This window comes from Lepidochelys olivacea (genome assembly GCF_965140295.1).
Source record: "Lepidochelys olivacea isolate rLepOli2 genome assembly, chromosome: 21".
NCBI classification, from domain to species: Eukaryota; Metazoa; Chordata; order Testudines; family Cheloniidae; genus Lepidochelys; species Lepidochelys olivacea.
The window spans coordinates 8,800,361-8,825,433 of NC_140431.1; the positions used below are offsets into that span (position 1 = coordinate 8,800,361).

At 52.3% G+C, this 25,073-nt stretch overlaps 1 protein-coding gene across 14 annotated transcripts; it reads left to right on the forward strand.

The window, feature by feature from the left end:
• LOC311511022 (uncharacterized protein) lies at positions 1 to 24,931 on the forward strand. 14 transcript variants are annotated; one of them, XM_084611260.1, is made up of 14 exons: positions 1 to 93; positions 11,012 to 11,087; positions 11,994 to 12,099; positions 14,934 to 15,083; positions 15,918 to 15,989; positions 16,584 to 16,707; positions 17,240 to 17,295; positions 18,223 to 18,342; positions 19,065 to 19,196; positions 19,955 to 20,080; positions 20,955 to 21,086; positions 21,443 to 21,574; positions 23,093 to 23,224; positions 24,097 to 24,931. In XM_084611260.1, exons 2-14 carry the CDS (start codon positions 11,074 to 11,076, stop codon positions 24,277 to 24,279), a joined length of 1,479 nt encoding a protein of 492 aa, XP_084467386.1. In that variant the 5' UTR covers positions 1 to 93; positions 11,012 to 11,073; the 3' UTR covers positions 24,280 to 24,931. The 14 variants fall into 14 exon arrangements, with proteins under 14 accessions (XP_084467386.1, XP_084467384.1, XP_084467387.1 ...); XM_084611258.1 differs by lacking the exon at positions 1 to 93 and adding an exon at positions 834 to 939; XM_084611261.1 differs by lacking the exon at positions 1 to 93 and adding an exon at positions 2,596 to 2,862.
• The last annotated feature ends 142 nt before the right edge of the window (positions 24,932 to 25,073 follow it).

Here is a 25,073-nt window from a genome sequence, read left to right on the forward strand (position 1 = left end):
AGATCTCCCTAGTAAGACCAGCTAGGTCATAGACCGACAGTGACTGATCAGAACAAGCCATCCAGAAACTCCCAGGCCACAAGAAGCAGATAAGTAAGAATAAGACCATGGTAAGAAATAATGGAACACAGAAAAGCAATGAAAAGACAGCGGGATTGAGTCACGAGGAGGGTGGTAATGGTTTAAAATAGACAAGCAGGTACCAGTTAAAATTTTACAACGACCAGGATAAGTAAAAATGTATTAGAAGGATTTGGGGTTAGTTATTATGTTGTGTGCATGAAAATATATTGTTGGAAAGATCATAAGCCTGGGTCATGTATACAGGCCAGGGTAATACGCTTGCTCAGCTAACTGACTTTGGCCTAGTCTTTGTTTTTATTGCACCAACTTTGTTGGTGAAAGAGACAAGCTTTCGAGCTTCCACAGAGCCCTGCTTCAGGTCTTGGAAAGGAAAATTCGTCTCTCTCGCCAACAGAAGTTGGTCCAATAAAAGATATTACCTAACCCACCTTGGCTCTCTAATATCCTGGGACCAACACTGCTTCAATAACTCTGCCTGGTCTTTGCTTGACATGAGTGTCGCCTCGTGTGCGCTTGCTTAAATGTCGCTGCTAGGACAAAGGTGATATTTGGTAAGGTGCTGAAAGGCCGAGATAAAATGAAGTTAATCAGTACCTTCTTCATACACCAAATATAGTGGCCAAAAAGTCACTGTACTGGGAAAAACAGGAAAGTGCCTGTCTGGAGGAAGGTGATGTGCTGACATGAAAATAGCAAGGTCAGCAAACATTAAGTAAACTGTAGCATGCAGATGCGTATTGTAAGGTTTATTGGATTGTCACACTGTGGAAAAGGCATAAACCTGCTAGAGAGGAAGGACGTGGTTGGAGACCAGTGGGAGAAATCCATCATGACCCGCCCATGCCCCAGAAGGAGGTAATTGGACAATATCTTTTTCTGTATCTCTGTCATTCGTTGCTTTCTAATTGTAAACACAAGGCCATGCTTTTGGGTCAAATAAAGGTTTGAATTAATAAACCCGAGGGACATGTGGCATGCCTCATCCAGCAATATTTAGAATAGAATATGTATAGTTAAACTCGTTTTAATAATCTGCACCGGCATAAAGGATGTGTGTGTAAGAAAGGGATGTGGAGCAACACAGGGCACCCACTCAACTGGACCAACACCGACCTGATGATGACAGAAACAGCCTACCTGTGCCCAGGACTGGGTAGCTGATCATTACCCTATCTTGCTCTGTTTGTTTTACTTCTCTCTTATGCATGATTCAGGCAGTGATATACACGCCAGATGTTTTCTTATTAAAGCTTTAAACTAGTGAAGGTTAGTAATTGATGGGGACTGGGCTTTTCACCCAACAGGCCTCCGCATCAATCTTAATTATTTGTAAAGCAGAAAAGAACCAGGAGGCCAGATCAGTTTTCATCCCTCTTTTACAGCTGGAGAACTGAGGTACAGAGAACCAAAACGATTTGCCCAAGGTCCCACAGCGTTGTGAATTCTATTCAATGGCAAGCTAGACAAGGGTTGCCAGCGTGTAAGGATAGGACAGCCCCCCTCGGGTATCTGTCAGAGGCCGGTTTGGTCCACCCAGGAAAGAGTCACGCGCTGTGGTCAGGGTTCCATCCCATGTGTCCCTGTGTCAGCAATGTCTATTCCTGAGCTGGTGGCAGGTGGCTTTTTAGGGCAATGCCATCTGTGCCATCTCTCTGCATTGCCCAGAGTTGGGTACAGTTTGTCCTCATTGCTTTTCAGTGAGACGTCTTTTACGGGTCCTGATCATCTAAGCAAGTATCTTTCTCACCCTCCCTTGTATTTGGGACACTGGAATAGAAAGTGCCTGTCTGTTCCCATCTGCTTGGGTCGTAGCCAAAAACAGAACCGACAACTTCAGCCTCACAAGCCAACGTTCCAACACGAGGCAATACTCCCCGTAGGCACGCAGGAACCAGAAGAGGGGGGCAGCAGGTCTTTAGTTCCTCATTACATCAATTGCTGGCATATTTGCATCAAGACACAGCTTTTTGAGGTCTTCTGCCCAAGTGAAAGGCCGTGCAGACACCCAGGGTGCCATAGATACAGATCTGTAGAGAGAGAGGTCATAGACTCATAGAAGATCAGGGTTGGAAGGGACCTCAGGAGGTCATCTAGTCTCACCCCCTGCTCAAAATGTATGTTGTTTTCTGCAGAATTTAAAACCCCGGAAGGGCCACACGCCCGGAGGAAAGTTTCAAAGGGTTTAGTTCAGGGTTTAGTTCAGTTTAGCTGCCTGCTGCCCTGGTCCTTGGGCCTCAGGGGAAGTTGTTTCCAGTGTCACACATCAGCAAGTGCAAAAGTGCAACCCCGAACACCTCAGCACCACTTCCCTTCCCGGAGACGTTAATATACCAGCCAGCGCCTGGGTGGGACCAAAATATCCACCCATCAAGGGCAATCAGCAGCAGCTGCCGCCAGCCTGTGTGTCCCCCCCAGCCCCGCCCACAGGCTCAGTGCAGGGGAGTCAGAAATACTCCAAGTCTCCTGAAGCTTGCGCTGGAAGGAAACTCGCGTTTCTCGCTTCCCCCTCCGCTCTGTGCCGTCTGCAGCCAGGGCCCGCGGGCACACGGCTGCTAAGGGGGCTGCTGCCCCCCAGCTGCCCAGGAGCAAGGGCCTGTGATGGGCTCTTTATCCCTAGGCTAGCCTTGCAGTGGGGAGTCAGGTCTCTCCCGTCGAGCTTTAGACCCACGCCTGCTTTGCTGTGGGGCCTGGAGTAGCCCCCCCGCCCCGGCCCCTCACCGCCCACTCTCGCTCAGCTGATTTGTACCCGGGTGCCCAGCCACGGGCATTGGAGTTGGGGTGAGTGACCTGTGTGGGCCCCATCCCGCATTTCTTGACCAATCCAAAATTCGGGTGAATTGGAGGTTTTGGGTGGGGGGAATAAAGCCAGGATGCAAGATTCAGAGAGTGGCCTGAGTGTATTCTGGATGTGTTCAGTGCATTGCAAAGCCTTGGGGATCATTGCAGAAAAAAATTGTGTGTGGGGGGAGGATGGGGGGGTTTGCAAAGTTGTGTCAGCGTCCTGGTTGTGTTGCATCCTGCAAAGGGCGTGGGCGCCTGTGTCGAAGTGGAGCCTATAGACCTATGAAAAAAATCTGGGGAGGGGCTGCTCCACTCCCCTCCCCCTTGCCCTATAGCAACTGCTGTCCCGCTTGCAAAGGGTAGCGAGAATGTTGGTTAGTAAAGTGTTTTGCCTGCCTGGCTGTTGTTAGCAAAATGCCCCCTTGCCGCCCTTCCTGCAGGGTGATGGGTCCCTTCGTGTCTCTCTGGCAGGGGGGTTCCCAAGCCTCCCCCGCCGCCCGCGGCCTACCTGTGCAGCCTGTGGCCCGCCCTTGCTGCTTCTTGAGGGAACCGGTGAACATTCAGTGTGCCATCCATACACGCCATCCCCTTGCACATAAACACTGAGCCCGTTACCTGTGTGCTGCCACACCTGACCTGCCCGGCACGCTGCCCGCAGAGAAATGCTGCAAGACCTCGGAAGCCGCCCGGGTTTCGTAAAACCCCCACGGGGAACAAGTGCTGAGAGCCAAATGTGGTGGTCAGCGCACCCTTCCGCATAAAACCTGAACGCTCGGTCACGCACCCCTGTGCCCCGCATTGTTGAAAACCGCACTGTGCCCTTTGATTTTTTTTTTTTTTTTTTTGTATTTTTTTTAAGCGGAATAGCTACATTTCTGTGCGGTGTGAGTAAAGACCCAACCCTGTTCTCTACTAATTAGAGAAGAAAAAATAGGGTAAATCCAGATGTAAAATAATTTGCAGACCAGGAGTCCTCTTAATGGGATGGCCGTGCCCGCTTCTCCTTGCACAGGTGTTCCAGCCGGGGACATAAGTTCGTGAGACTCAAGCTGATCTCCCCTTCCATTTTCAGCCTTTCAGCCAGCTCAAGATGCAGGCAGGGAGTTGCTAGGGCCTGCATGCAGGTCGGGGGATAGCTCAGGGTGCAGTCAGGGGGTAGCTAGGGGTTGTGTGCAGAGGGGGTGTAGCCAGACAGCCAGCCCCCCCCCCTCAGACCAGCATTGCTGGGAACACAAGGGAGCCAAAACAACAGGGCACTTAACATCAATTCCAGCACAGCCTTTGAAGCTGTGAGAAGCACAGGTGTGCTCCTACAATGTGCCTCTGGGAAGATATACAACGATTAGGCTCCCAGCAGACAAAGAAGCTGTGACAGACATGGCTCTTAACCCCTACTAAATAGCGTGATGCACACCCCCCAACATCCTAGGTGGGAAAATATTTACCCTAATGAAAGGAATGTCCAGTAGTCGACACTTATTGTTTCTCTCCCTTGCAAGTGTAAACTACTCTTGTGAGAGCTGGCGTCGCCCAGACAGACCAGCCCCAATTTGGCATAAGAAAGGAGAAAGAGAATAAAGGAGTACAGAGGTATAAGTAGGGGACCTGCAGCACCATGATTTTTGAGTGCTTTTCACTATCTATCTGCTGGTCAGATAAGTGACAGCCTCCCAAGGCTTCTGCAGATAAGAGGGTCCCTACGCCTTGTCCCTTATTCGTCTTTCCGCGGAATTGAGTGACCGATCCTGGCTTGGCACCGCTGGAATCGAGAGATGCAAGGAGGGTAAGAAGCACCCACACCTGATCTCCTATCTTTAGTGTACACATATTTTGAAATAGAGCTCTATACTTTGGTTTCTCTCTTTGGGATTGTGACTTCAGTTTTGTGACTTGTTTGTGTGTGTAACATCTCTACATTTAAATAAGTAGGCACTAGCAATTTTGTAACCACATGATTAGAATCTAGTTTAATAAATTTTGGTAACCATTTGTGCATAAGCCTGACTTGTTTCTCTGGTTTACTGTAAAGCAGCCAACACAATTAAAGAACCTCAGCCGTTTTGGCTCTAAAGCCTGGCCATTAGGTGAGAGTACTAAGAGCCTAGCGTTGAGTTGTGCCGCCTCCACGGGGCAAACTCTTGGGGCGCCTGTCAGTCAATCCTGACTGCCCTCTGCGAAGGAGCTCTGAGCTCTAGCAGTTAAAGTCACGGGTGTTTAGGACCTTGGGGCATCCGTCAGCCTAGCCCGGGCTGCCCGCCGCGAAGGGACAGTGCGTCCTAGCGGTTAAAGTCACGGATGGTATAAAACGGGCATAGCTGGCACCTCACCAAACATCCTTGGCCATCGGCTAACAGAGGGGTGTAGCTCAGGGTGCAGAAAGGGGGTAGCCAGGGGTTGTGTGCAGAGAGGGGTGTAGCTCAGGGGGCAGAGATGGGATAGCTCGGGGCTATGTGCAGAGAGGGGGGTAGCTCGGGATGTAGGGAGGGATTGTGTCCGAGGGGGTGCTGCTGCAGGGCCCAGCTGTGCACTCAGTCCCTGGTTGGCACAGTGTGGGAATCTCCACTCCTTGTGGCTGTGTGTGCACTCGGCCGGGTCATGTCGGCCCTACACTGTTACTGTGGCCACCAGCACCCCGTGGTTCGTGGGCACCAAGGCCTACATCTGTCTGAGCCTGGAGGGCGTGGTGGCCATTACCCAGCCCGTATGGGGAAACTGCCCTGGACGCACAGCGTGGTTGGCGTCACTGCTGGGCCCCCCCCAAAAAATACTCTGCCCATGATGGCAGAGCACCCAGGACTGTGCCCACAGTTTGGGAACCCCTGCTTCGCGGTTTATAGAGCATATTTTGCTTCTGGGCTGGAATATGGGCCAGGTGTTTTTGTTATTAATTACACCATTGTGGAAAGGCAGGCCAGACGAGATCGATAGGACTAGCACTGAGGGTTTGGCTTGTAGTAATGCCCAGAAACCCTGATTATGCTGGGTGCTGTGTGGAAACAAGAGAGAGCCAGTTATTGAGGAATTGCTATTCTAGTGTTATTCCTGGGCGTTTGGGCTTGTCTACACATGAAAGTTAATCCAGTATAAGGTAACGTGTGAATTTAAAGCAAGAAACTATTCCTGATAAAATCCATGTGTGGATGCTCTCATTCCAAACCTTACCTTAATCTGAGCTAACTATCAAGTGTGGACAAGCCCTAAGTGTACAATTTGGAAGTCCACAACTTTTATTGGGAAAGTTTCAAACAAAAGGCTTCCCCCACCAATCTTAAATAAAAATGGCATTTATAAAAACTGACCTTGTCCCTGTGCTCAACCTGCCTGGGCATTTTACTTGTTTCAAGTTCCTTATTCAAAAACTGAAGTTAATTGGTCCCCGAATCAAGTGGTCTATTTTGAGAGGCAAGACAGTGTTGCCTGCTCTGGTGGTTTTATTGCAATATTTCCTGTTTGCTTTAAAGCTCCAGCACTCAGAGATGCATGGTTAGTTGGGAATCTTAGTTTTCATTAACAGTAAAAATAAGTGAAATTGTGACCCGAATGCATCCTGAGGGCCCAGAAAACAGAAGGAAAATAGAAAGAACCCCCCAAAATATTATTTTTTTTAAAAATGTCATGATTTTGGGCGGCCTGACTCCATGATTTTGGAACATTTGGGGTTAGCAGTACTGCATGTGTCTTGGGAAAATCAATGGCCAGTCCCCCCCACCCCTGCTCTCAAAGTGCTTTGTGAAGGCACAGAAGTTTCATCATGCCCACTCTACAGGTGGGAAACTGAGGCCCGGAGAGGGGATGTGAGGTGACAGAGTGAGCCAGTGCCAGAGCTGGAAAAGAACCATAACCCCCCACTCCCAAGCCCTGCTGTTTGTTATTGCATCCAGTTTGTTTTCTTTCCTGTCCCATTTCTCACAATGCAAATAGATGACATCAGTTTCATTTTTGTTTATGGTCAGTTTCGCTTTCAGGCTCTTAATAGGCCAGCCTTTGGACTGCAGAGGGCAGGACAGTGTTTATCTATTTCAAACAGCTTTCACTGGATTTTTGTGTGTGCAATATCCTTCCTACTGGTCATAGCTTTTATAAAAGCTTTTATTTACTGTGTGTCTAGCAGAGGCCAAATTTAAATCTGAGGCATTCATTTAAAATTGCAGGGGATAGTCCTGGGCAGTGTAGTGAAGGAGAGCTGCTAAAAATAACAGGCCCCAGACCCCTCCTGGGGCTAAGTACGCTCAGCGCTTATCACTTTCAGTAGGGCTGAGAACAATCTGCAGTGTGCCGCAGGTCCAAGACTGGGCCCATGGAGGTTTTTTGGAGTGTTCAGCACATGTGACCTCCTAAGGCCAGTGCTGGGGGGCAAGGGAGTGTTTTCCATATTTCTCACTGCAGACGCTCGGCATGATAGATTGTACTGCCAGAGTTGCCCAAGCCAGTTCACAAGGCTGCTCACGTGAATGAAGGTGGTAGGATCAAGCCCCTAAGGCCCCGTCAATGGACAGTTGGTGTCGGTAGGCTTTGTATCAGGTGTGTGTTCGCCTGTCACCAGTGCTTTTCATCCGTAGTGGGAATGGTAGTTAGGACACGTGCTCCGGAGCTGTTCCTGACCACGTGCAGTGGATTTCCGTTAAGGGCAAGTGTCATGTAGGCTTCACACATCCACCATCTGAGAGCTGAGCTGGTGTAAACTTGCAATGAGCAGTAAGGGGGCTTCTCAGTCATGTTCCTCCAACTCCATTGAGCCAGCTGGGCTGAAAGCCACCCCCTACAAACCTGTGGAGACAGGGCCTGGAAGGGGACATAGAATCATAGAATATCAGGGTTGGAAGGGACCTCAGGAGGTCATCTAGTCCAACCCTCTGCTCAAAGCAGGACCAATCCCCAACTAAATCATCCCAGCCAGGGCTTTGTCAAGCCTGATCTTAAAAACTTCAAAGGAAGGAGATTCCACCACCTCCCTAGGCAACGCATTCCAGTGTGTCACCACCCTCCTAGTGAAAAAGTGTTTCCTAATATACAACCTCAACCTCCCCCACACGCTCTACCCCCCTGTAGTGCTCTCTCTCCCTATCAGCTGGTGACGCTGGCCTACCTAATAACGGATGACTCCCCTGTTGACCAATATATGCTGGTCTAATAAATACATATCACATGATCAATATGTACTGTTTGGGCTACGGATATCAATATGCAGTAAACACACAATAATTTACTCCAGGGGGAATTCTGCGCCAAAAAAATAAAAATTCTGCTCACAATATTTTAAAATTCTGCAAATTTTATTTGTCAAAATAACACTACATAATCACGCCAGTTTCATTTATTTTGGTAATTTATTTCAAAATAGCTGTCAGCAAGTATGTCTGTAACAATACAGACCCACACGCAAAAATTCCCCCAGGAGTAGAGAGTGAAAGAAACCCCTATGACAAGGCAGTTTCTCACCCCCCAAGCCCTTCCCTCCAGAGCCCAGCCGCAGGGCCCCCCCTTGCCCAGACACCTCCCTTTCCCCTAGAGCCCAGGATCCAGAAGGAGAAACAGACTGATGCTCAGTCCCAGGCTGAGTTTCCTGTGTGCCACCCTCTCCTTCCCTCAAGGCATGCTGGGAACTGCAGCTGCCAGGATCCCTCTAGCTCCCTCCCCACAGCAGTGTCACCTGCTAGTGGCAGCTAGCAGTACTGCAGCCCATTTCTGGGGGGGGGAAGGAAATCCTGAACGCACAACCTTAAATTCTGCATTGCGCAGTGGCGCGGAATTCCCCCAGGAGTAACAATATCAACGTACAGCAGAACCTCAGCGTTATGAACACCTTGGGAATGGGGATTGTTCGTAACTCCGAACAAAACATTATGGTTCTTCTTTCAAAAGTTTACAGCTGAACATTGGCTTAATACAGCTTTCAAACTTTGCTATGCAGAAGAAAGATGCTGCTTTTAACCATCTTAATTTAAATGAAGCAAGCACAGAAACAGTCTCCTTACCGTGTCAAATCTTTTTTAAAACTTTCCCTTTATTTTGTTTAGTAGTTTACATTTAACACAGTACCGTACTGTATTGGTGGGGGGTGTTTTTTGTGTGAGGGTGGGGCTTGTCTCTGAACGTTCAGTCATGAACGAGGAGTAATGGTCTCAAGTTGCAGTGGGGGAGGTTTAGATTGGATATTAGGAAAAACTTTTTCACTAGGAGGGTGGTGAAACACTGGAATGCGTTACCTAGGGAGGTGGTAGAATCTCCTTCCTTAGAGGTTTTTAAGGTCAGGCTTGACAAAGCCCTGGCTGGGATGATTTAACTGGGAATTGGTCCTGCTTCGAGCAGGGGGTTGGACTAGATGACCTTCAGGGGTCCCTTCCAACCCTGATATTCTATGATTCTATGATTCTGCTGCTGCCTGATTGTGTACTTCCGGTTCCAAATGAGGTGTGCAGTTGACTGGCCAGTTCGTAACTCTGCTGTTCATAACTCTGAGGTTCTTCTGTGCCATTAGATTATATATATATATTTCAAGCAGTTACACAGCCTGAATTGGCCTCTGTCTTTCTATAACCCTGTCCACTTGTGCTAAGTATCATACAGCACCTTGCATTAGCTGAAGTAAACTTCGGCTTAAGAAGATAGTAAAACTGTCAGGAACAGAACATGTGGATGTTTTACCATAGTAACGGGTAGGGAGTTAGTCTCTCTGACCAATCCTGGAATTGTTGGGATATACATATATATATCAATATACATTGTGATTTATATCTTTATGTAGAAATATGTTATAGGTTATTGAGGCCTGGTATGAATGACGCGTGCTTGACATGAATACGTGCATTGTAAGTTGACAACCGAAGCAAGAACTTAAGGTCAAGGACTATTAGAACTATTTGTGGAAAAACAATCTTGTTATGTTCCGAGAAAAATACAGAAAATCTGCAGAAAAGGAAACAATACCAGCTGGACTGATATAAAACGGTATAAGAATTGGAGGAAATGGCCCGTCTTGGATCATGGCGGCCCGTCTTGGATCATGGCGGCCCGCCCTGGATAGTGTCTTTGGAATTGTGTGGGTAGAAGGCCTAGTAAACAAAGGCAAAGAACCGATGACGCGATGGAATGGACTATAAATGGTTGCCTATGATTTCTACAAATGGGAGTCGTTTATTGATCTAGAGTCCATGTGGATATAGATGTGGTTTTCACTGGCTCCCCTCATCTTATAATCTTATGATCAGAGGGAATCTCGGCTGGCCATCAGGATCATTCTAACCTTTGGACTCTGGTATAGTATGTTTGGGGTGTGAATGTGGAGTGAGTAAGGTTTGTTTTGTAATCAAAAAAGAGCATTTTAGAGTATTATATACCAACACTGTGTCCGATATCTGCCTATTCCCCATCCCGTAGGGAGACCTCTGTTGCAAGTCTAACAGAATGTCTCAAAGATAAGGACAAGATATATGAGTGTTCTACTCTGGAACAAGCCCAGGGGATGCCTTCACGCCCTTGGTATCTAGAATGGCTGAGTTCAGAACAGAGAGCTAACAGGTACAGCATGGTACCAGAAAAACAAAGTAGAAAGATGATTGGTTAAATCTAGCCTCAGATGATGCATACAGTATCTCGTTACTTGTGGAGGGGTTGGACAGAAAAAGGATAGCTTGAGGGGTGTAACTTTGGACCCCTGCCTTCTTTGTAACCACGCTGCTTCCTGGAAACGGGTATTGTATTGAAACTTTTTACCTCTACTCCATTATTACTGACTTTGAGCTGTAAATCTGACTGACTTTGGTTATGTACTCTCTTGAGTATATTTCGTAACAAGCCAAAGTGTGGTCAAGCAATTGACTGTACGGTTTACCAACAAACTGGGGTGAGAGAAATCGTGGAAAATTGGTAGCAGCTGACTTTGGTGTGGCAGACAGGTCTGCGATCCTACTGACTTGTATAAAACGTGCCCTAAGGGCAGGGAAATGTACTAATAGCAAAGCGAGGGGTGTTACCGAAATGGAAAAGGAAGTCAGTGTAGCTAACCGCCACGCTTCAGCGGTGATAAACAAGTGGGCTATGAAGGGCTGAGGTCTGTCTGTGCTGATTGATTGATTGAGTTATGTGGGGTTTCAGTTGTTAATCAATTGAACTCACAACATTTCCCTCCCCGCCCCTTTTCTCCCAGGGCTTGAATGAGGAGGGGTTTCGCCTTGAGCAACAGGATGTTCCCCGGAAGAAGGCACCCAAATGGTTTCTTCTACGTAAGTGGCTTCGGAGGGGAGGAGATGGTGTAACCTGGTGCTGCGGGAAGAGATGGGACCGTTGCAGAGTTTGCTCGTTCCCCGGGGGACAAAGAGTTAATTTCCAAATGGTTCAGCGTGCCCTGGACATGGCTGGGGAGAGGAGGGAGTTGCAAGCATGGACGGAACGATAAGGTCACCAGTGACAGGAGGCGCCTGGTTTTCTCCCTTCTCAGTCTACTTTCCTTGCTTTCCAAGTGGGAGTCAGAGTGTGTATGGGGGAGGGAAATGGTGGTGTTCCACCCAGTCCTTGGCCAGGCTCCCTGAATAGCTGGCTTGTTTCCACCAATACAACCAGCAGCGAAATGGCTGATGGTGTCAAATATTGTACATCCCTGTCATTAGGCTCCAGAGTTAACGGTCAGTTGAGATGAACTTGGGGGGCCAGTCACACCTCTTTCCTGACCATGGAGCTACAGAGCAAGCTCCATCTCTGATGTAAATCCATTGTCTCCGAGTCTCAGGCAGGCGTTGTGTCGTGGCCCTGGGAACAGCTCTGGCCTGCCTCCATCAGAAGCTGCAGCTGATTCAGGGGGCTCGTTGCTGACTTGTATCTCACGTTTGCTGTGATGCTTTGGGAATGGGAAGAACATGTGGAATAAGAGGTGTTTCAGCCTCCCCTTTGCTTCAAGAATCGTTTCCCAGGAGTAGGTTAAAAATGTGCCCGTTCCCACCCACGTAACTGTGCCCCCCGCGGTCCACCTGCTGAGAGGCAGCAAGGAGAGTGCTGTCACTGAGGTAAAGGAGAAGATCCTGCCTCACCATGTGTCGTGCTCATCGCTGCCCTCCCCCCGCGCCACATGTATCCTCTTTGCAGCCCTGCCCTCAGGACATCAACCCCTCCGCCTACCCTGCCGACTTTCGCAGGGGTGACGAGGACATGGGGTGGGCGCCCCAGGACCATCAGCAGGCAGCCAACTGGGATTACCGACACAGGAGACGCGGGGAAGGCTTCAGGGACAAGTGGCACTGGGTAAGCGGGTCTGGGCTGAGCCTGGGGGGGCATTGTGCCCAGGCAGAGCATGGGAGGTGGGCCGCAGGTGAGTTGGGGCTAGGGCAGGAGCAGGGGACGTGGGTCGTGAGGACGATGTCCCGCGGAGAATTCTTGGGGCAGGCATAAGCAATCGCTGCTTGGGCACAGCTCTGTGACCAGCATGCAAATGAGTGGAGCCTTCCTGAGTGGCGGGGAGGATGTTAGGCTGGTCAGGAAGACGGGGAGGGAGCCCTGTGAGGGCTAGGGGGTCCAGACTGGCTCTGTCAGGTGTCCTGATCTGGCCCTGCTTCCCAGGGGTCACAAACCCACCAAACCATAGGAACAGGCCAAGCTGTTCCATGCCCGGGGCTTGATTCACCCCCTGAGGACCAGCCAGTATCCTTCCAGCTAATGCTTCCCAGGAGAACATCTTAGCCTCCCTCTGGCTGCTGCTGTTCCAGGCCACCCAGGCCATTCCTGCTGCTCACTCCCAGAGAGCCCAAGTGCCCTAGCAGGGGCCTGGGTGGCTGGACACCTAGGCTCTAATCCTGGCCATGCCACTGACTTTCTGTGTGACCCTTGGCAAGTCATTCGACCTTTTCTTGCCTCGGTTTCCCCAGCAGTTAACCACAAGCAAACAGGGTTTGCCCACCTACCTCACAGTTGAGTGCCCTAAAGCAGCAATGGAGAGGCACAAAACAGTGACTGGCTGAGAGAAGGTAAATGGGTCGCTCCTATTCACCTTCCTTCATCGCCCAGGAAAAAGGGGACATTGATTAAACTGATTGGAGCAGGTCCTTTTATTTACACTACCCGTAATTAACCTGGGGCCTAGAGTTCAGTCAGGTTCAAAGGGGAATAGACATTTACTGATGTGGATAATGTGACTATTTGCAGTTACATTCACAGGCTAAAAAGACCACATAAAGGCTACAAACCTTCATGCTTCAGGGTAGGAGACGGCCACTAACTGATGGGGTCAGGCAGAAAATTCCCCTTTGGGCCACTTATTCCATAGTGTTCGTTGCAGGGGTTCTTGCACCGTCCTCTGAAGCAGCTGGTGCTGCTCCTTGACGGAGATGGGATACTGGAGTAGATGCCCCCTCCCGCCCTTGTCCCAGATCTGATCCAGTCTGGCAATCCCTATGAATGAGACCTCAGTCCCTGTGACACAAAGGCAGGTCGTGCATCCCCACGTGTCTCACTCAGGACTGCCCTCACCCCACGTGTTGGGTCTTTGCAACCCTTTTCCCAAGACATCGAACCCTGCCCCGCTGACTTTTACGGGGGTGACACGGGCAGGTGCTGGGCACCCCAGGACCATCTGCAGCCAGCCAGGTGGGAGAACCAACCTGGGAGGCATGAGGAAGGCTTCAGGGGTGGTTGGCACTCGGTAAGTGGGGTCCAGGCTGAGCCCTGCTGCACTGTTGTGTGCATGCAGAGAGTGCGAGGGCTGTGGATAGCAGAGAGAATTCCTGGTTTGTCTGTAAGTGACCAACGCAAGATCTGCTTGGCTGATTGAGCTGGTCACGGCTCCGGGGGAGGGATGCCCATGAACAGAGCCTCCCTGAGAGGTAGGGAACGAGGAATTCAGAGACCACAGTATTAAGGGGGTCAGGAACTAACTGTCGGAGGAAGGGGGGCAGGTCAGGAGCAAAGGGCAGAGAATGGGGAGCACCGGCAGGGTCTGAGGGTCAGCACTGCCTCTTGTTGGAGTCCTGACCAGCCTCTGCCTCCCAAGGGCTATGAAGTCTGGGAGCAGGCCAAGGTGTTACATCATTGCGGGCTTGACTCTTTCCCAGCAAAAGCAAGGGGGCAGGAGGGGAAGATGGGGCAGGAGGGGAAGATAGGGCCTGAAGTGCTAATGCCCCCCAGTTGAAGGGCGGTGGGCAGAGGAAGACGATTGCCACCTGTCTGGGAGGGAAAGGGCCGGAGGCTTATATCTGGACCCGAGACCCCTGCCCCCACTGACGGTGTTCCTCTTAGTACTGCCGTCCCAAGCCATCCGGTTTCGTACAGTTCACTCCACATTCTGGTCTGGAGTTTAGAGCAGGGGCCTGGGCGTCAGGACACCTGGGTTCTGTTCCTGATTCTACCACTGACTCGCTGTGGGACCTTTGGCAACTCGCTACACCATCTGTGAAATAGCACTCCTCCAGCTGACAGCCCTGGGAGCTCCTTGGGAAACCACCCCTGCCCACCTTCCCTCTGTGATTTAACAAGGAGGGAACCCCTGAGAGTGGGTTGTAAAATAATGAATGGGGGAGATTCGGGCGGGGGGGTGCCTGCTGACCTTCCCACCCGGTCCAAGAACAAGAAGACAGCCAATGACCTTGGAAGGAAACTGAAAGCTCCTAAAAGGAAACACTGTTTAGTCCGGGTGTATAAATTAACCTGTGTAACTCATTGCCACAAGGTATCATACTGAGGGCAAAAGCTCTGTAGGATTTCCAATAGGATGAGACCTTTATAGGGACAGTGAGAGCTTCCACAGTTGTAGTTCATAGGATAAAAATATCATGTAAACGCTACAAATCCTCAGGCTTCAGGGTAGGAGACAGCCACTAACTGATGGGGTCAGGCGGAAAATTCCCTTTTGGGCCAGCTATTCCATAGTGTTCACTGCAGGGGTTCTTGCACCTTCCTCTGAACCAGCTGGTGCTGGTCATTGATGGAGACGGGATGCTGGAGTAGATGGCCCCCCTCCCAGGTCTGATCCAGTCTGGCAATCTTTGCGAATGAGATCTCTCTGTCCCTGTGACACAAGGGCAGGTCATGCATCCCCGCATATCTCACTCAGGACTGCCCTCACCCCACGTGTTGTGTCTTTGCAGCCCTTTTCCCGAGATATTGAACCCTATCCCGCTGACTTTTACGGGGGTGACAACGGTGGGTGCTGGGCACCCCAGGACCATCCGCAGCCAGCCAGGTGGGAGAACCAACCCGGGTGGCACGAGGAAGGCTTCAGGGATGGGTGGCACCTGGTAAGTGGGGTTGGGGTTGAGCTTTGGTGCGCAGGGCACCATTGTGCCCATGCAGACAGTGAGAGGTGGGCAGCGGTCAGACTGGTGTTGGGGGGCAGGCAAAGGATAACACTAGTATAATCTCTGCAGGGCTGGTTACAGTGCTGGGGATCCCAAGTGAACGGAGCCTTCCTGTGCTGGACAAACCAGAGGGATGTTCTGCTCCCACCCTGCAAACTCGGGGAGAAACGCCATGTAGTCTGTCCTCTGTCATGTTCTGCAGGAGACCTATTGGAGCTGATTTCTTTATCACTGTATACAGTCTCTCATGGGGCACGCTGTACGTTGGTGAATCTGGCAAGTCCGAGCCTGCAGATCTGTCCGTCTGCCACTTGGATCTGCCTTGCCCCCCGGCTCCTAGTTCCCTGCACTTACCCCTGGAGCATGACCCATGTACATCCATGTCCTGAGGGCTCTTTGCTGAGGGACTGGAGCTGAGCAAACGTGTCCCCAGTGTGTGCGCACCCCCCGCCCCTCTTATACTGCACTGCTGCTGTTCTGCGTCGTCAAATTTCAGAAGAGTCCCTTCCAGAGAAGTAGCATGGTCAACTCTATATAAAGCAGGGGACTGGGAACCAGGACACCTGGGTTCTATCCCCAGACCTTGGGAGCGGAGCGTTGCCTGGTGTTTAGATCAGGTGACTGGGAACCAGGACGCCTGGGCTCTGTTCCTTGCTCAGGGAGGCGGAGTGAGCGAGCAGGTCTCCCCTTGCTCTGCCTTGTTGAGCTTCTGCAAAGCACCCAGAGTTACCCCGCCATCTCCACAACCTGTGTAACAAGTCTCCCTTTTCTCAGGCCACGCCACCTAACCAGCACTGCCTGAAGTCAATATCAAGGGAGGAACATGGCAACTCCTGGGACAGGCAGGTGTCGGCAGGGGACGCATGTGGGTGTTGGCGGGAGCAGGGTGCTTTGGCTGGCGGGGATGGGCCTATTGCCTGGGGCCAAGGCTCTGAAATTCCAAGGGGGGCCTACAGAGAGGTTCGCTGAGTGGGCCAGATCCCAGGCGAGGGTTGCCCAAAGAGCACATCCAATCACCCTGCAGTGCTGGCGTGACCCACAATCTGCACTCAAGTCAAGTGATCCCAGGATAGCCCACTGCTCCCAGGCTCATCTCTGGCTGGGCTGTTCCCACTGCTGCCACTTTTCAGCTGTGACTGTCCAGGCAGCACCACTCTAAGGGGGATAATCTCATCTGGAGGGAGAAGGGGAAGGACACGGGTGGGGTTGCCAGGGGGGTAGATACCAGGGGAAGGAGGAAATGGGCGTGCCGGCCTGGGGAAAGGTAAAAGCAGCCGGCCAGCCCTGGAGGTTGGAGCGCCAGGGTGGGATCTAAATACCAGTGGGGACCTGGCTCTGCCCTTTGTCTGGAGCCCCGGATGGAGCCTCCAGGGCTAACACTTTCTTTTGACTAGAATGAGAGAAGCTACTCACAGGGCCACCTGTTCCTTCCGCAGGGAGCGAGGCTTCTTCCCCAGGAAGTATCGTGGCCGCGGCTGGAAGCATCACCGCGGCCCTTTCCGAGGCGGCTACCGGGGGAAATTCGACCCTCACTACCACCGCTTTCAGTCTTGCTCCTCCAGAGGTCAGTCCCTTGGGGGGCCTAGGCCATACACCATATGGGCTCCTTAGCCCCGGAAACAGCCCCTGGGTGGCAATGCCCCATCCCGAGCTGCATTCCAGGGTCTCAGCACTGAGTGAGAAAGTCCTGCCAGTTCTGCCTGCCACGGAGGTGTCTCTGGCCTGGGGAGCAGGGTCTGGATCCCCGGGGATCGATCGCAGGGGTCCCAGGAAGAGCGGCAAGCAGGGCGGTATGGGGCACAGCTGACTGTCAGCACGTGGCTCTGTTAGGAGAAGGATTCAGAGGTGGAAGGAGGAAGACTGAAGCCCATAGGAGAGGCTGGGTGGCAGAATCTGCCTGGGCTGAGGAGCGGCCCAGGAGGACCCATCTGATTTTTCTCCACCCAGCATGGGGCTGGGACTGGAGGGCAGTGTTAAAACCAGAGCTCCTGCCCCTCACTCAGGAGGAGGAACGTGGCCCAGCCCCCATAGGCCCAGCATCCCTGCTGCCCCCTCGTTCTGTCTGCCTCATTCTGTCCCTGTTGGTCTCTTTGCAGAAGAGTTCAAGTTGTCCAGGTCGTCGGCCTCCCGCTCCCCAGAGAGACGCTCGGCGGTAAGAGGAGAGCGGCATCTCTCTGCTTCCCGCCAGGAGGGCGGCGGAGGGGATGAGCCGGGTTCTGGAGTCCAGCCCCTCATGCTTCTCCGCGCCCCAGCCAGGCAGGGGGCAGAGGGGCCGGTGAGGAGGAATTGGTCTTATACCCAACCCGCTTGTGGCTGGGGTTCCTGCTTGCGCTGCTTGGCTAGCCCTGAAGGGTGACTGCCCGTGGGGACCCACCGAGTAGACACAGGGTGGGCGCCCCCCATGCGTGACCAAATCCTCCCCCCCCCCCCTTACACGAGCATGTCACAGTCAATGGGGCTGCCTCAACGTAACCGAGCGGAGAACTTGGCCCTTAGCTGCTGTGGAGTTGGTCGTGGTGGGCATTCCCCAGAGCAGTAAGCCCCACAAAGCTAGGGCCTGGCTGCCCCCGGTGAACTGCAGCCTGGAAAGACGGACTGGTGTTTCCAAAGCTGACTGAGGGATTGGGATGTCTGGTTCCTGCGGCAATCGAATATGGACTGGGTAGCCAACCCCTGGAGGCGGCTTTGGGAAGTCTCACCCATTGTCTTTCAGCCGAGGACGGTCCATGGGCCAGGGAGGGGAAGGGAGATGCCCAAAGTCTCACTGGAATCCCCAACCACAGCTAGAAAAGCCTGCAGGCTGCTAGCCAAGGAGGGGAAGGCTGGCCCAGGGGTTAGGGCCTGAGCCTTGGATTTCAGAGACGTGGGTTCAATTCCTGCTCTGCCACAGTGTCGCTGTGTGACCTGTAAGGTAAGGTAAGTCACATAGTCACTCTGTGTTTAGCCCGGCCTCACAGAGGTGTGGCAAGGATAAACACAATAAAGAATCTGAGGGGCTAAGATAGAGCAGTAATGGAGGGCCATAGGAAGACATAAGAGAAAGAGAGATTCCAGCCTCTGCTCTTTTTCCTTCCTCCAGTCGAGTAGAAAGAAAAGTGTTTCGTCTAAAACAGAGAAAGCGAAAACAGCAGCGCCCAAGAAGCCTGGAAAATCCAAGAAAGACTCCGCAGCTCCAGTGGAAGAACCCAAACCACCCCAGGTCAAGGGCGGCGGGGCGGGAACGGGCTGGGTTTCCTGGCCAATGGATGGGTCCCAAGGACGAGGTTGTGTCCTAAGTCCCTTGGGTGTAGGGGGATTTGTGTGAAACTCGGGTGCTACAGGGTATGGGGAGAGAGGCGGGTATTGTCCCTGCCCAAAGAGCGTCCAATCTAAGGTGGGGCCATAGGAGAAGATAACCGGCACAGCCCCTTTCCCTAGCGACTTTTTGATGCCTACTCACTCTCTTAGAGCAAGGTCACCGTCTTATGGGAAATTCTTTTTCCCAGCATGCCTTGCTGGGATGGGCCCTCTATATTTGGCAAAGGCAAGCAGCAGCAGCCTTACCAGGGCCATTTTGCAGCAGGCAGCTGCTGACTGCACCTCCCTCTGTTCCAGCTGAGAAGTCCCTGGTGCGGTTTCCCCTTTCATCTCCTTGTTGAGGGCTCAGTCGAGTTCTTGGAGATGCTGAGTGAACCTCAGGTACAGAAGCCTGCTAGGGGGAGATTCGTTTCCCCTTTCTTAGGCCCAGGTACAGGCTGGTGATTGTTCTGCCGTAGCGAGGGTGTGAATTAAGTGCTGGTGAAAGGTGCTGCACTGGCAGCCTCATGGCCAACATCGTGGCGTGAAGCTGTAGCCTGGGCAGAGGGAACGCAAGCTCACCCGTTTGCTGTCCTCCTCTGGTTGTCTAATCTCCTTCCCTCATCCCATCTGAAACCTCTGTAGGTCCAGTCGGAAGCTAGCCAGACAGCCACAGACCCTTCCAGCCAGGCCGGCTCTGCACTGGATACAGAACCCCCAGCTTCACCTGAAACCACAGAGGATCTTCATCCCATGAGAACGGAAGGAACTGAGCTGGTAGGAACTAACCCAGCTCTTCTCACTCTGCTTGGAGCAGATGTGTTGGTGCCCTAGAGCAGTGCAATAGCCCCCTTGCGCTAGGCGCTGTATGTACCTGTAACAAAGGGACACTTGCTGCCCAAAGGCGTTTGCAGTCTAAGGAGGACAGAATGGAATTTGGTTCTCCTTGTCCCTATGCACCGCTTCCTTTCACTCTCCCACCTTGACTTGTGCAGGGCTCCCCTTTGGATCTCATAAGCACCCCAGCATCTTTAGTGATGTCTGTAGCAGTGCAGCAAGGAGGGTGTCAAAGTAGCCAGTGTGAAGGATTCTGGGGAGCGTCTTCCCCTTTAATCTTTGGACACTTTGCTAAGACTGGCTGTAAAGGAGGCTAATTATGATGGCAGCTTTTTGTGGCGTGGGCAACTGTCTGGGGGCAGTTCGGGCTGAGACCCACCGAACTCACTTCACGCAGACCACCAGATGACTCTGCATCAATAGGCTGATTTTCAGGGGGAGCCTGAATTCCCAGTGCAGCAGCAAGCTGGAAATTGTACACAGAGAATGTTCTGTGTGTGTCTCTGCAACACTCCCCATTGCAGAGAGTAATGGGATGGGGGCAGATTTTATTCCGGGCTTCTCTGGTTGCTGAATCTCCTCTAGCACCACAGAGCTCCTTGGTCTGATTGACTGTCACCATTTCCAGGGCTACTGTTCAGTCCTGCCCCCACCCATCCTGCCCTGGGACAGTCCTCATCCATCTGAAATCTCTCCAGGTCCAGCTGGGGGCCAGTCTGGAGGCTGCAGACAATCACAGCCAGGCTGGCTGCACTCTGGCGACTGACTCAATCCTGGCTGACACTCCGGGGGATCTTTGTCTCCCGGAGGAAGAAATAGAGACGGTATGAGCTAATCCGTCCCCCACTTTCAGCTCTTCCCCGAGGCTAGACGTGTTGAGAGATGCGATTGAAGTCCCTTCCTTGTGCCCACCTGGCATTGATTGACAATGGATTGCCGTTAATTCCCAAACACCCCCCATAATCCTTGGCACCGGCTGCAGTAGCGCGTCAAAGGAGTTTCCAAGACGACCGGCGCAAAAGTTTGTGGGTAGCAGCTGCATGGTCCATTCAGTCCTTTGGACTCCGCCAAGGCAGTCCAGGAGGCAGCTAAGTGCAGCCAAGAGTTGATGATGGGGAATGCGATGTGGGCATTTGTCCAGCAGCAGCAGTCGCACTGTTCCATCGCTGGTGACGTCGAGGTGCAAGGCTGCTGAGATAGGAGTCTGCCTCCTCTGCTAACGTAGCGAATGGATAAAAGGGCGCGTGGGTCACAAGTGTGTTTCATGTGTTCCATGGTGTGGAACAGGAGGCAGTCTTGTCTAATGGTTAGAACACTGGACTGGGACTCAGGAGATCTGGAATCTGTTCCCAGCTCTGCCACTGGCCTGCGGGGTGACCTTGGGCGAGTCACTTCCCCTCCCCGTGCCTCAGTTTCCCTGTCTGTAAAATGGGACTCATGACACTGACCTCCTTTGTCAAGTACTATGAGCTCTAGGGATGAAAAGCACTAGCTAAGCGCTAGGGATTGCTATTACAGTAGTCTCCCAGTTGCTGTGAGACAACAGAGGGATTTTATTCCTGCAGAATCGCCTCTGAAGCTGCAAAGTTTGATTGCACTGTTGGAGCTTCTGGTGCTCCTGTTTCGTTCATGCACGCACAGCCCCGCCCTCCCTTGGGACAATCTAACTGTTCCTCCCTCCATCTGAAAACTCCACAGGTCCAGTTGGAAACCAGCCACGAAGCCACAGACCGTCCCAGCCAGGCCGGCTCTGATCTAGCTGCTGAGCCACCAGCCCCACCTGAAACTACAGAGGAGCTTTATCCTATCAGAACAGAAGATGCTGAGCTGGTATGAACTGACCCTTCTCCTTCACCTTGGATCAGATGCTCTGGGGCCTTAGGATAAGGTGGGGTTTGCTGCCCTCTTCCCACACATTATCTGCTTCCATTTGCCTGCCCCATCCTGTGGAACTGATGCTTGTAGTCCCCAGAATCCTCTGCACTATCCCAACCGTGCATCAGTGGAGGCAAGAAGACGAACCCACCTGAAGGGTTCTGGGGAACGTTTCCATGGCCCATCCAGTCTTTTGGCTTTGATTTGTCAGTGTCTTCGCTGCCGCCGTTTCACTCCATGCATTGGCAAACCCACAGCCCCCATGCTCTGGAATGGCATAACCTCCCTCGCCCCCTCTATAATCTCCACAGCTCCAGCTGGAAGACAACCTGAAGGCCCCGGATCTTCTCAGCCAGGCTGTCTCTGCTCTAGCTACTTTACCTCCAGTCTGGTCTGAGATCACAGAGGAGCTGCCTCCAGTGGGAAAGAAAGAAACTGAGCTGGTATGAACTGACCTGTTTGCCCCCATTCTCCCAGGTTGGCACCTTAGGCCTGGGAGGGATTAAGTTCTTGTCCAGCCCACTTTTGTTTCCTAAAACACCCCCAGAATCCTTTGCATGGGTGCTTCAAAGCAAGTGCCAAGGCAGTAGATTCTGGGAAGCATCCCCCGTGAGCCATTAATTTCTTGGCAGCTCTGCTAGGGCTGCCAGTGGTGGTGGCTTTTTTGCCAGGGGTGCCTGCCCACTGTGAACTGGGCTGAGAGCCGTCGACCTCTGTCAAGGCTGATTCCCCACTCTGGCACTTCGAGTGCAGAAGGTGGGGGCCTGCCAGGATTTTAAAAATTAATACTGGCCACTCCAGGCTTGTATTAAACTCCCAAGGTTACAGCTTCTCTCTGACCTTGGATGGGTAGATGCTGCCACCACCCAAATGCAAAACCCCTTGGAGCCCGGGAAGGCGCACTTGGGAATTCCTTCCTGTGGGGGTACCCTCAAGCCCTTCCCCCCCCCCCCCCCGCCTCCGGGGAAGAGCTGAGAAAGAAAACAAAGGAAATTAGCTGCTTCCCCCAGCTAATTAAACAACATGTGCACAAACCTCTTAGGACACCAAAAATCCAATCCTGTTCTTAAAAAAGGTAAATTTTATTAAAAACAAAAAGAATGAAAATACATCTGGAACTTAGGCTTTTGCTAGATTTAAAAACCCACTTATAAAAATTAAACATCAAGAATAACCTTCTTGAGGTCCAGCTTCAAGGTTACAAGCCAAACAAAAGCATTTGGGGTTAGCACGGAGGAGTCCACAAGCCAATAAGAAATAAACAGAAATAAACTTAATTGTGTCTTTCTAGACATTTTCTGATTCATGAGTAGATTTTAGGTATGATCCTATGATTTCCATACCTGACAAAAAGCTTTTTACAGCCCTGTCTCTGCTCTGTCCCCTCTCTCCAAAGAACAACAGACCAGACAAAGGGAATTGGTTAGGAGCCCACTCCCTTCCTTTTACCTGTGGACTTTTTAACCCTTTACAGGTAAAGCAAGTAGAGAACAGCTACTAAGAGGGATTTTATAGCTAACTGGCTGGCTGGGTGTCCATAAAAGGGAGCTGCCTCCCGCTTCATTTATCACAACCTCCCTTCACGCAAGGGACAAGAACAGCGATCCGACTGTAGCGATTTTGCATCGCAGCTGATCTGGACTGGTGCCCATCTCTGGCATCCCCTGTTCTTTTTTTAAAGGGAAACTGCCCCTTGCTACCCAGACAGGAAGCTGGGGCAGGTGGCGTAAAGCTCAGAAAAATGCTTTAAAATATTCTGCAGCCATCCTCTAATGCTCCCACTTTCGGCAAGCGGTAAGGGGGAAGAGTTTATCCCTGGCTTCTCCACTCATGACTATTGGATTTGACTTTGGGACGATTTGTCAGTAGCCCTCTTCACTCATGTACCTGCAAACGCCCAACCCTGTCTTCCCCCCGAGCAGATTAACCTCCTTCCCTCACCCTGTCTGAAATCAACGCAGGAGCAGCTGGCCGCTCATCAGGAGGACGCAGGTTATCCTTACCAGGCCTGCTCTGCTCTGGCTGCCCCATTGGAGACCATGGAGTACCTTCGTTCTGCTGCCATACTGGCCAGAAAGGAAGAAATTGAGCTGGTAAGTTCTAACTGTCCCCTCTTGCTCACCCAGGAGCAGGGTAGGACCTAGATGCATTGAGGCTCTTGATGTGTGCAGGATCTAGGTTTCCCTTCCCCTCCCGAACCACCTCCGCCATCTGCATGGCTTGCCCCAAATCCCTTGCAACAGCTGCAGTGAGGGCTTCAAAGCAGGTGCAATAGGTTTGGGGTGGGGGAGCGTCTCAGACCTTCATGTGTCTGCTATCCATGAATAACCAGCGTGATCCTGGGTTGGGAAGAATGAGGTTGGAGGCAAAACCCCACTGCCAGCCCTGAGCAGTTCAGGATGAGTGAGTTTGGTGCCAGGAAGTCAAAGCAACCTCACTCCTACCCCCGTCCTCCTCCTTGCTTTGTTTTCTTGTGCCTGTGGCCATCACGGCATGCGAAAAATATTCTTCCTCCTGGATTCACACTCCACTGGGGAGTGGATTAAACTGCCAGGAGCTGGGGGCAGTCTGAGGGCTGGCCCTGTTGTCTTAACACTCCCTGGTGATTGGCTGGCTGGCCCATCTGTCTGCCCCTGCGGCTGAGGCTTCAGAGCCTGACCCCTTGCAAGGCTCTGGTGGTAGCAAATGTCCTGGGCGGAGGGAGGGACCCTCCAAACAGAAGCGGGGAGAGGTCCTCGGGCCGCCCAGCAGAGGTGTGTCATGACAGCAGCAGGGATCAACGAAAGCACTAATTATTGCCCCAGCCCTAGGGGGTGCCACTGGCCTGAGTCGTAGGGTAGCTCTGATCATTTTCACGGGGCTGCCCATCGGGCCTCAGGGGGGAATCTCAGGCACCCAGGTTGAGTTTAGGGACTTGCCTGCCTACCGCCTCGTCTGACAAGCTCCCCTTCTCCCCTCCCTGCAGTCCTACCAGCAGTCCAGCCTGGCCTTCGCTGTGGTGGCCGCCATGCTGCTGCAGAAGGAGCCCTCCATGGAGGCGGCGATGGGCTCTGCGCTGCGGGCCAACCTGCGGCAGGTCGGGGGCTACTGCCTGCGAGAGCTGGAGCGCTTCATTAGCAGCTACGACTCGGGCTCCGCCCGCTTGTGAGAGGCAGCACAGCGGCCAACGTCTGCTCCGGCTCTGAGCCCGATGGGTGGTGGGTGAGAGCGATGGCGGGGGGGGGGGGGAGCGCTGCTGGGGACTGGGGCTGGAGCCCCAGCAGCGGGCCGGGCTGGGATGAGAAACCAGCAGCTGCGGACTTGAGTGGCTGCAGCTGGAGATGACGGGGTGGAGCAGAGCCCCCAGCGTGGAGGGCTGCAATCACGGTGCTGATGCGGGCCAACGGCGTGGAATGGGAAAGGGGCCGTTGGCTTGAAGTGGCAGGGAGGGTTTGTAATTTAGGAGGGGAGGGGACTGCCTGGGGGTAGGGCCGAAGGGGTCAGTAGCCGTGGGGATGGATAAGTGGTGTCAGAGGGGCTGGGGATGGGTGGAGGGTTCTCGGGCGGGGCTGACAGAAGCCGAGGCTGTGAGTGATGAGCGACAGCCTCCTCGGGATAATACTTGCAGCGGTTTCACCCGGCCAGGATCAGGGCCCCTGAGCCTTATGGTCTCCTTGAAGGAGAGGAGTCCCCGCTTGGCTTCCCTGAACTTTGAAATGTTTCTTTGTTTGTTTGTTTCTGGAGAAAATTGTTTTATCTCTGAAAAATAAAATGGCAGACGGAGGGCAGAGCACCCCCCTGCAGCTGCCCCTGCGCCATCAGCATTCCTGTGTCAGTCTGCTCGAGTGTGAATACAGCCGCTCACAGACGGAGCCACTGAGGGGAGTTAACGGGGAAGCTGGTAAATAAGGCAGCAGCTGTTTGGTTGAGGCCATTACAAGCTTGTTTCAAAACATTCAGTTT

What these genes read in the sequence shown, in the direction of transcription:
- LOC311511022 (XM_084611249.1), top strand. Translation starts at nt 11,019, where the DNA reads ATGAGGAGGGGTTTCGCCTTGAGCAACAGGATGTTCCCCGGAAGAAGG. An exon ending in GAACGGAAGGAACTGAGCTG is followed by an intron (nt 19,197 to 19,954) that starts GTAGGAACTAAC and finishes AAATCTCTCCAG; the next exon opens with GTCCAGCTGGGGGCCAGTCT. An exon ending in GAACAGAAGATGCTGAGCTG is followed by an intron (nt 21,087 to 21,442) that starts GTATGAACTGAC and finishes TAATCTCCACAG; the next exon opens with CTCCAGCTGGAAGACAACCT.